The sequence below is a fragment of the Phyllostomus hastatus genome, unplaced genomic scaffold (assembly GCF_019186645.2).
Source record: "Phyllostomus hastatus isolate PE091 unplaced genomic scaffold, TTU_PhHast_1.1 phas_contig_34, whole genome shotgun sequence".
Taxonomy (NCBI): Eukaryota; Metazoa; Chordata; class Mammalia; order Chiroptera; family Phyllostomidae; genus Phyllostomus; species Phyllostomus hastatus.
The window spans coordinates 25,074,859-25,086,379 of record NW_025333857.1 but is presented as its reverse complement, the minus strand read 5'-3'; the positions used below and the strand labels follow the sequence as shown (position 1 = coordinate 25,086,379).

General features: G+C 37.3%; 1 protein-coding gene across 1 annotated transcript in view; it reads left to right on the top strand.

The window, feature by feature from the left end:
* CDC37L1 (cell division cycle 37 like 1) overlaps positions 1-11,521 on the top strand; it is a 29,086-nt gene continuing 17,565 nt past the window's right edge. The window contains exons 1-3 of the mRNA XM_045840030.1: positions 1-314; positions 4,087-4,368; positions 7,860-7,953. Of these exons, the coding sequence (XP_045695986.1) occupies positions 183-314; positions 4,087-4,368; positions 7,860-7,953 (508 nt within the window). The 5' untranslated portion in view covers positions 1-182. The remainder of the gene's footprint in view (positions 315-4,086; positions 4,369-7,859; positions 7,954-11,521) is intronic.

Sequence of the window (11,521 nt, the reverse complement as noted above, 5' to 3'; positions counted from 1 at the left end):
ATTTTTCCGCCGTGGGCCGGTGGCCGAGTCTATCCTCACGTGTGGCGTGCGCTGAGGTCGCGGCCAGCGGAGGGATTCTGGGTAACGGCCCCGGCCAGCTGGGGCGGCTGGCACCGCGCAGCAGGTTTCACTCACGCCAAGCCCGTTGGTTGTGAGGGTTGTAGGGCCTGGGGCAGCCGGACATGGAGCAGCCATGGCCGCCTCCAGGACCTTGGAGCGTCCCTCGGGCAGAGGGTGAGGCTGAGGAAGAGAGTGACTTGGATATGTCTCCCAGTTCTCCCCGGTGCCCGCAACTGCCCGGCGGCGGTGCCCAGGTGAGAGGTGGGGGTGGGGGAGTCCTCTTTCTACGAGCGGAAGGGGAGGTACCGTCATCAGTCTCCCCGAGTCCCCTGTCTCTCCCCCTTCTGTGCCCTGTTCTGCGCCCCCACCTCACCCGCTGGGCCAAGGGCCTGATGCCATCCCACCGCTATTGTAACATCTTCCAAGCCTTAGAATCTAAGGGCTTTAAAGAGGTGCTGGCCATACATTTCTAATCTGCACTTCCATGTACACCTTTTCACCTTGGCTTCTTCACCTTGGAAGACGTTCGTTCCCCCATCCCGCCCTGACAGCACCCAGATTGGGGGCCGCTCATGCTGTAACATTGACCCTTTGTCTTCTTGTGCGTGGTTGAGCATTTTATTGTGTTGAAGAATAATACGTGTGAATTGTTGGTCGATAGGAACAGTAAATGGTGGTATTTCAACAATTCATTGAGCTCCTGACCTTTAAAGGTTTCTCATCCAATTTGACTCACTTGACATCTGAGCAAATTCTTTAAATACCGCTTTTGATACTGGCATAAATCTCTCCCATTCGCGTGACCATTTTACGTCTTCAGTTGTTTTTAGTTTTGCTTCACATAATTCTTCAGTGAAAACACGTAGGTACACGTTTGCCTTTTCCTTCAGACTTCTTCCTGAGATTCCTGATGCTACTCGTGGTTTTCACCGCAGAATTCCTTCCTCTGAAATTTATCTAAATGCGATGTACCATTTAGGATTTTTCTGGATCCTGTCTTAAAAGAGGGCTTCCATACCCATCACCTTTTCCTGGTTTTTCTCCTAACCTGAGTGTTTTGAAAGTATATTTCAGGATTATCTGCGTCTGCTTTCTAGATTTCATACAAAATAGGGTCCCTAAGAACTTAACCAAATTAATACAGTTTTTCCCTATACTCACCCTGCAAGCTGTTAATGAATGAGCAATTTAAATTGTTTGTCAGTAAGTGTAGGGTCATTGATCCAGTGCCCAGCTCACAGGGTTGACTTCACACAAAGAAAAATGCTGTTTCATAACACAGACTCTACTTCAGCCAGGCAGTCACTGAGAAAGTGCAGGCCATTTTTTAGAAGGACACAGTGAGAGTTGATAGGTCAGTACTCACCCACTAATTATGGATCACTGGTGTCATCTTTGTCTACAAAGTGTGTTGTATAACCACATAATGAATGTGTTAGAGGAAAAAAATGAACAGTAGCTGCCATCACCAATTTTGAAGGCATATGGAGAGGCTAGAAAAATTTTAGTACATTGTGGTTGAATCACAAGAGTAACCTAAGAGAAACTCAATTTTTAAAATATTTCTATATTAACTTTTACTCATACACTTGGAATGATAAGCTTATTTAGCTTAAAGGTATTTTAGAAGTGAACAGGCTTATCTCCTTCATTAAAAGTGTTTTCCCTGAGACCATATAGGTAGTGAGTTAAAACTAAAATTAAAACTAGAACCCTCTTCTGACTCTTAGTGTTTTTTCCCCCCACCTACTGCAATGCCTTTTCTGTGATGTAATGTAAAACTCAGTTTGGCTGAAACTACCTTTGAATGGTGTTAAAATTTATAAAGTGATTACTAATTCTAAATCAGTTAATATCTTTATAACCTACTTATTTGTCTTACTGGCTTTAGGACTTAAGTATTGAGTTGGAATTTTGGAAGGAATAAATGTTTAATTTGATTTGTAAATAGTTTATAATATTTATTAAAATAGCTTTGGTTTAATTGTACTGACTATGGGGAATCTAGACTTCTTAATGTCATATGTGATATATAATTCTTAGATCCAATTAATGTAAATTTAGAGATACAGTTACATAAGTATACCTTAACATTAACAGTTTCTTTTTGGATTTATGTTCATTAAAATTATGTTTAATGTCCCTTTAAAATCTCAGTATTTTCAGATAAAATATGACTTTTTATTTAATCATCTCAATACTGTTGCATAGTTTGGTCAAATGTCCAAATGTCTTTGTAGTCTGCAGAGAAGAATTTAAACTATAAATCATCTTTAGAATTTGGAGATAAGATTTGTTTAAAAATGACTTTTAAAAACAGCATTTTCATTCTTGTTCCCCAGCATATGTCATCATTTTGGCTCAAATAAAATCTTATTGAAATTAAAAAAAGAAATGACTTGAGAATTTGCTTCCCCATAATTTGAAAACGCAAGATCCATTTGTACATATGTTTTTTCTTAGTATATCTTGGTCTTTTCTTACACTATAACTTTTACTGCTTAATTTTTCTCCTCTTTCTGGCCACTTCTTAAAACATAGCTAATCTACATTTAGTCTTGATTCTATTTTAAGATAGCACAAAATAAAAATAAGCACTTATAGCTATGTGGTGCCTGGGCTCCAGACCTGCTAAATTATTAACTAAAACATCTGAAAAACAACAGTGTTCACATTTGCTCCAGTAGAAATCTAAGTTTGCCTGAAGACTCATCTAAGAAGTAGGAGCCTGGCATCCTACTTGCCTCAGAATTCTTTACCACCACTAGTCTGTTCTGTGACATGGAGAATCATTTATTCACCTAAGATTTCTTGAATTCTAGCTCTAAACAAGCTGAGAGTTGAGTGAACAAATAAGCACAATATTGTGTGGAAACACTGCTGTAGAAGTATGCATAACTTGGATGGAGACAAAAGAGATAAGAGATAATTTAGGAATGTGATGCCAGAATCTGGAATGGAGAGGAGTGTGGTGAGGGGAGGGGGTGCCACATGGACAGGTCAGATGGAAAGAAAAAGCAAACATGTAAAAGAGTAACTGAAACTGAGTCCAGAGATAATACAGAATGAGATCGTGAGAGAGAGTGCCACGTTACAGTTTGCACTTTATCCCAAGACTCTAAGAAGGAGTGAAATTATCAGATTTGGTTTGTGGAGAGCACTCCAAGTCTGACAGGGTAGAGAATGGCTTTAGATGATAAAGGGTGTGTTTATATAATTAAAAGCATGAATAGTGATGCACATAAGGGAATAGGCTGGAGTAAAATTATTTTGAAAATTTAGTTTGAAACTGATCTACATTTTGGCTAAGAAATCATAAAGAATGTGCCTTCAACTTTTATTTTATACAGGTGAGGAATATAAGGCAACCATCATGTATCGTGGGTTCAATAAATATTAAAGCTAATGGCTATTGCTTCTGAGTGGAACAGAATCACCAGGATGGACCAGTTGGCTTTTCTTTATTTAATAACTGCCTGTTTTGATTAGGGTTAAATGGTATCTATTTGATATAGTCAATTAGAAATTGTCAGTGAGAATTTATCAGATCACCAAGGATTGGAATAATACAGAAAGAAAATAGAAATCAAGAAATTACTACTTTTAAATAAAGTTTTGCAGTGAATAACTTGCAGAGCAAAATTCTAAAGATCTGGTTTTCAGCATGTTGAGTGATAAGGTGATGAACTAGATTTTAAACTTTTGTTTTCTAATTCTCCTATTTCCGATTATAAGGACTACAAATAAAATGTTTGTTGAACATCAGCCATATGCAGGACACTGTGTTAGTTTCCAGGCTTTATGTTACTGTTCGTTGTTGGGGGAAGGACACAGATTAACGAAGAATTTTGAGTCTAGTTGATGAAATGAGGCCTATAAAATAAAATGTGACTTCATACACAGAAGGTGGCATACCTTTGCATCAGAAACATTATACGGTAATCCTTGACTGAAAAAAATTGAACTGTGCTGCATAAACATACCCAATGCTGTCTTCATTTCTTACAAATACTATTTCTCATCCAGATGTATAGCCATGGAATTGAAATGGCTTGCCAGAAGCAGAAAGAGTTTGTGAAGAGCTCTGTGGCGTGCAAATGGAATCTCGCTGAAGCTCAGCAGAAACTTGGTAGTTTAGCACTGCATAACTCTGAGTCCTTGGATCAAGAACATGCCAAAGCACAAACAGCAGTATCAGAACTGAAGCAGCGTGAAGAGGAATGGCGGCAAAAAGAAGAGGCTCTAGTACAAAGAGAGAGAATGTGTCTGTGGAACGTGGATGCCATTAGCAAGGATGTTTTTAACAAGGTATGACCTTTTTTTGGACAGTAATGAAGGGAGAAAAAAACAAAGTGTTTGTACACAGGGTTGTGTATATTTGGTAGCAAAGCAACAGAATCCTGTAAACAATTCATTTTTGACAGTTTATGAAGAGTGCTTGTTACAGAAACCTGTATCCCCAATAGTGTCTAATGTGGGTAATTCTTAATACAAATATATGGTTGCAGCATAGCACACTGAATATAAGTGTGGACTCTGGAATCAGACTGCCTCAAAACTTAGCTTTGTCACGTGCTAGTTTGACCTTGGACAAGTCACTTAACATCTTTAAGCCTCAGTTTCCTCAACTTTATAGGGAGGATATGAAGACTGACTAAGGGGTATCTTAAAAGCAAGTAGCATGGGACCTGTCACATGGTAAAGCTAAGATTTTACAAGTGCTTTCTAATGTTGTATTATCAGCTTGTTAAGTTTTTTAACACTAATATATAGTTATTGGATTTACTAAAGTCTTTCACTGTTACTGACCAGTACGTATTTGGTAAACCTCACATAGTAGTATTCTAGACTTGGTATTACAAAAGCATTATTAGTGAAAGGACTAGTATAGTACTTATGCCAAGTTAGTAGTTCTGTTTCTTATTGGATTCTCTAGGCCTTATTCTTTGACTTTTATATCTGAAGTAGATACAGACAATGAATTTCAGTCATTTTCAACATGTAAAGTAGTACTTCTGTTTGTACTAAACTTTTCAAGCTTCAGGGATAGACTGCTCATTCTTGTCTAAGTCCACCTTCACTTTATCTATTTTGTATAAGATTTTATTTATTTTCAGAGAGAAGGAAAGGGAAGGAGAAAGAGAGGGAGTGAAACATCAATGTGTGGTTGCCTCTCATGTGTCCCCTACTGGGGACCTGGCCTGCAACCTAGGCATGTGCCCTGACTGGGAATCGAACCGGTGACTTTTTGGTTTGCAGGCCCATGCTCAGTCCACTGAGCTACACCAGCCAGGACACATTCACTTTATCTTTAACCATCATTATTCTGCAGACTTCTCAGTCTGTAGCTACTTGTTTCTGTTCTGGTATTCTCTCCCAATCCACCCTTTTAAGAACTCTTAATTTTCTTCCTGTAGACCAGTTCTAGTTTTGCTACAGCAATAAATAATACACATAGGTAAATGATAGCACTGGCCTTATCAGTACTTTCTTCTTTAATTAACAAAATTATAAGAGAACAACATGCTTATTGTAAAAACAAGACACATAAATATGTAAAGTAAAACAGAAAGCCTTCCTTCTCTACCAGTTCCATTTCCCAGAGATAACCACTGTTAACATTGAGTCATATCTTTCTAGACTTTTTCTGTGCTTGTACCAATTTATATTTACATATTTTTCCTCCCCCACAACAGGATCACTTTTATCTGAATGTTTCGCTGTTTCAGTATATACTGTTCTAAGGGCTATGTGTTCTTAAGTGTTATTTTATTTCTGATATTGATTTATACCCTAAAACTATTCAAAATAATTTTCTTCTTCCAGAGAGAATGGTCAAAACAGTGTATCTTTGTTATAAAATTAATGTCTCTTAGCACAGTGGTCACAAATAATGTATTTTCACTTGTCTGTTTTTAATTGTTTTTTAAACTTTGGTTCTAACAAGGCCTACATTTATACTGCACATTAATTACGACTATATTTATGTTCCAGTCATTTGCTCAAAATTGTACATTGATTTTGTCTGGGAGCTTGAGCTTGAGAGGACTAGTCTAGATCTGCACTGTCCAACTTGATAGCCACTGGCCACATGTGCTTTTGGGACCTTGAAATGTTACTAGTCCAAATTGAGACGTGCTGTAAGTGTAAAATACACACCAGATTCCAATGGCTTAGTACCAAAAAAAAATATTTCACTAATAATTTTTTTGTATCGCTTACATGTTAAAATGATATGTTGGGTTAAATTAATGTTACCAATTTATGTATTTCTTCATGCTTTTTAATATGGCTGATAGAAAACTTTATATTTGTGACTTGGATTATATTTCTACTGGACAGTGCTGGTATAGATAGCAGAATTTTTTAAAAGACTTTTATTTTGAAATATATAAACGTGTGCTTTTTTATTATAAACTGGCAGAGAGCTAGTTTGTGATTTTAATTTTTGGCAATGATGGTCTCACAGTTTAAATGTGACCACAGAATTTTCCGAGAAATTCTTCTGCCATTTTTTTCTGGCCAAATACAGACTTCATCTTGGTCTGTTTTATGACTTGTTTAATAAAAAGTAAATACTTCCTTAATAGAAATTTGTGCTTGATTGCAGAATCAAACTGTTTGGCTTCTCCTAAGAAAACTTTACAACAAAGGTCTATTTTAAGTTTATGTCTTGTCAAAGAATTTATAGTAAATATACTTTATTCTCTATATGCTTTTGAATTTTTGAGTTTATGTCCAACAAGATTGCCAAAGATTAGTCTAGAGCAGAGATTTTCAACTGATATGCTGCAAGAAGTTTTAAAACATGCAATACCTGACTATTTAGTCAAGGGCACTGACCTCCTTTCCCTTAGACTGTCAAATTAAAAAATGAAACAACCAAAACAACAATAGCGACTTGATGTGAATGCCTTGTCCTGAACCATAAATATATAGGTCATATCATAGAGGTGCATCTTATTGGTCGCATCACATAATAAGGTTGCTTCTGACAGATTAATTCTTGATACCAGAAATCCTTATATACAAGTATAGGTACCTGCTTTTTTTTAAGCCTTATTTTTTTAAAATTTTATTTTATTTTTATGAATTGATTTTTAGAGAGAGAGAGAAAGGAAGGGGGAGAGAGGGAGAGAAACATTGACTTTGTTGTTTCGCTTATTTATGCATTTATTGGTTGATTCTTGCATGTGCCCTGACTGGGAATCAAACCCGCAACCTTGGTGTATCGGGACTTGCTCTACCCAGCTGAGCCACCTAGCAGGCTATACTATAAACACTTGATTTTTAAACGACACGTTGGAGTGAACAGGGTAGATAGTTACATTATTGTTATTATTATTTTTGTAACTCTATCAAAATTATACCTTATTTATTTTTGGTCAGAATGGCAAAAAACATAATGTATTTTTTCTTGTGCTGCAGAATTTTAATAATTAGTTTATGTGTGCCATGAGATGAAAAAGGTTGAAATTTGCTAGTCTAGAGTTGCAAATACTTCATGCAAATAATATAAAAGGGCAATTTTTTTAGCAAAAAGGTTATTCATTTGTTTTTCTGTATAATTTCTAAAGTAATTCTATAATTTTCCACACATCTATGATTTTAAATAAAACTAAACTTCAGTACAAGTATATTCTAATAGAGTTTAACAGGTGACTTTAATGATACAAGCATTATAATACTAAACCACCTCTTTTATAGCGTCTGTAGGAAGGATTGCTAGACATTCAGTGTCTAAGAAAGAAGAGTCAATTAGAATATAAAATCTGATTTTAGCTTACCTTTTTTTTTAGAGTTTTATTAATCAAGATAAAGGAAAAGAAGCAGAAGATGAAGATAAATCAGAATCATTTATGCAAAAATATGAGCAAAAAATCAGACATTTTGGTAAGCTTTGAATTTCCGCCTTCTGTAACATTTGATATCATAAATATATGTATAAAAAAGTGGACTTATAAAATGGAAGCTGAAAAGAAGGTAAGTGACAAACTACTTCTGGAACAGTTGTGCAACTCTTGTTTTAGACACTTTGTGTGGGGTGTGGTCATAACAGAAATGTACTGACGAAAGTAAACCAAATTGTGAAGAGCAGCAAATGTAATATGTTATTACATAGTACCACCCTCTAACATACAGTCTTTAGTCACTCTACAGTGTCTTTTCATTTCCCAACCAGTCTTTGCTTTGTCTTTTTGCTTCGTTGGTATCTGGTTATCATATGGTTATAGGAATAGCATGCAGATTTTTCCCCCATGTTTTGGCTATGATGCTATATAATTCATGCAGATTTTTGTACTGCTATTCACATAAATGTAGTAATAGAAATGTTTATAGAAAGAACTGAAAAATAGTTTTCTCTGTAGGGAAAAAGTGATGATATAGGGATTAATATAAGTGAAGGCTTCCCAGGAGAAGTAACACTGGAACTGGGCTATGAGGAACACATAGGAGTTTTCCATGTAGACAAGGAAGGCAAAGCAACAGCCTGTGCAAAGGCAGAGATGGGAAACAGCATGCTGTATTCCAAGATTTATAAGCAGTGCGATACTGCTGGAATGAAAATGCAACAGGGAGGGTTAGGAGTTAAGTAAGGTTCAAGGCATATTTTTTTTAATTTCCAGTACATAATATATTAATTTAGTAAGTATAGTTTTTATTTGTAGTATGTTAGTAAGTTTTTAAATGGTATTTTAAGATCTTTTTTCTATTGGTGTCTTCTATGAACCCCCTACAAAGTATTTAGAATTTCATTGATCCTCAGCTACATCATAACAAAAGAAAATACTTCAGATTTTTTCCCTTTTTAAAAAAAGTTTTGATTGATTTTAAAGGGAGGCAGTGAGGGTATAGGGAACCTATTCATGTGACATGCGAATGTAGCCCAGCCCCTGATTCAGAAAACCGAGGGAAGAAGAGAGATTTTAATTGTTTTCCACTTTCCGCATTCATTGGTTGATTCTTTTCTTTAAAATGTTTAAAATATATTTTAATGATTATGCTATTACAGTTGTCCCATTTTTTCTCCCCTTTATTCCCCTCCACCCTGTGCACCCCCTCCCACCAGCATTCCCCAATCTTAGTTCATGTCTGTGGGTCATATATAAGTTCTTTGGCTTCTACATTTCCCATATTATTCTTAACCTTCCCCTATTTTGTACCTACCATTTATGCTTCTTATTCCCTATAATTTTTCCCATTCTCCTCCACACCTCCCTGCTGATAACCCTCCATGTGTTCTCTCTTTCTGTGAATCTGTTCCTGTCTAGTTGTTTGCTTAGTTTGTTTTTGTTTATGTTTTAAAATATTTTATTTATTTTTAGAGAGAGGGGAAGGAAAAGAGAAAGAGAAGGAATGAAACATCAATGTGTAGTTGCCTCTCGCACCTCGTACTGGGGATCAGGCCCACAACCCAGGCATATGCCCTGACTGGGAATTGAACCTGTGATCCTTTGGTTCATAGGCCCACACTCAATCCACTGAGCTACACCAGCGACTGTTTTTGCTTTTTTAGGTTTGGTGGTTGGTAGTTGTGAGTTTGTTGTCATTTTACTGCTCATAGTTTTAATCATCTTCTTTTTCTTAGATGAGTCCCTTTAGTATTTCATATGAGAAGGGCTTGGTGATGATGCACTCCTTTAAATTTGACCTTACCTGGAAGCACTTTATCTGCCCTTCCATTCTGAAGGATAGCTTTGTTGGATAGAGTAATCTTGGATATAGGTCCTTGCCTTTCATGACTATGAATACTTCTTTCCAGCCCTTTCTTGCCTGTAAGGCTTCTTTTGAGAAATCAGCTGACAGTCTGATGGGAACTCCTTTGTAGGTAACTGTCTCCTTTTCTCTTGCTGCTTTTAAGATTCTCTCCTTATCTTTAGTCTTGGATAACATAATTATGATGTGGCTTGGTGTGTTCTTCCTTGGGTCCAACTTCTTTGGGACTCTGAGCTTCCTGGACATCCTGGAAGTGTATTTCCTTTGCCAGATTGGGGAATTTCTCCTTCATTATGTTTTCAAATTTTTAGTCTTCTCCTTCTGGCACCCCTGTGATTTGGATATTGGAATGTTTAAAGTGTCCTGGAAGTTCCTAAGCCTCTCCTCATTTATTTTTTTTTTTGAATTCTCATTTCTTCATTCTGTTCTGGTTGAATGTTTCTTTCTTATCTCTCTGTGCCTGTTATGTAGTTAGGAAGGGAGCCTTAGATATTTGTCACAGCAGCGCAACCCATGTGGCTGTGTTGTGGTGCTGTATGTGGGGGAGGGGTCCAAGAGGGAACAATTCTGCTTGCTCTACTCTCTGCCAGTTTTTACTTCCCTAGCTACCCACAAGCAGATTGGGACCTTCTGGTGCTGATTCCCGGGTGGGTGGGCTTGTGTACATTTTAGGGACCCTGCGGGTCTCTCCAGCGAACTCTCCTGTGAGACTGGGAGTTTCTCCCACTGCTGCCTCACCCCCCACAGATGTTTTCGATCGAGAGGTTTGAGGCTTTATTTCCCTGTGCTGGAACCCTGGGTTGCACGTCTGTCTTGCTTCCCAGTTGTTCCTCCTGGTTTATCCACATGCGAATGTGGGACTACCTGGTCTGCCAGCCACCGCCTTGCCAAGAGTGCTCCCTGCCCAGCTGCCCATCTCCACCCCTCCTACCAGTCTAGATGAATGTTTTTTTTTAACTTCTTGGTTGTCAGACTTCCATACAGTTCATTTTTCTGTTCTGGTGGTTTTTTGTTTTTAAATTTGTTGTTGTTCTTCTTTTGGTTGTGCAAGGAGGCACAGTATGTCTACCTACGCCTCCCTCTTGGCCAGAAGTCTGATGTTGTCCTTTGAAATAAATACATCTGGACTAGCAGCTGTGATTAAAGCTTCCAGATGGAGGTTTTCCAAACTTGAATTGCTTTCCAGACTCTTGGAAGACATGGGCCTGGTACATGTGAGACTATAAAGAGCTATAGTGGCTTCCACACCAGTTCTTCTCTGGTCTGGTGTGCTTACAATCTTTAAAATTTTTCCTAACTTGGCCTTGGCTGGTGTGGCTCAGTGGATTGAGCACTGGACTGCAAATCAAAGGGTTGCAGGTTTGATTCCCAATCAGGGCACAAGCCTGGATTGCAGGCTGGGTCCCCAGTATGGGGTGCACAAGAGGCAGCCACACATTGATGTTTCTCTCTCTCTCTTTTTCCTTCCCTTCCCCTCTCTCTAAAAATAAATAAAATCTTTAAAAAATTTTTTCCTAACATTCCTAGTAGTATTTGTTGACTCTTATGTTGTTGCTTTTAACTGTTATAGCTTGATAGAATTTGCCATCTAATGATAAATGGTATGACCATATCATGATTATTGTGAAGCATTGAAATCTTGACTTTTTCTCCCTACATTTGTATTTTACTTATTAATTTATTTAATTCATGTTTTAGAAATATAAATATATCAATTTAGAAACAAAGTTTTTCTTTTAAATGT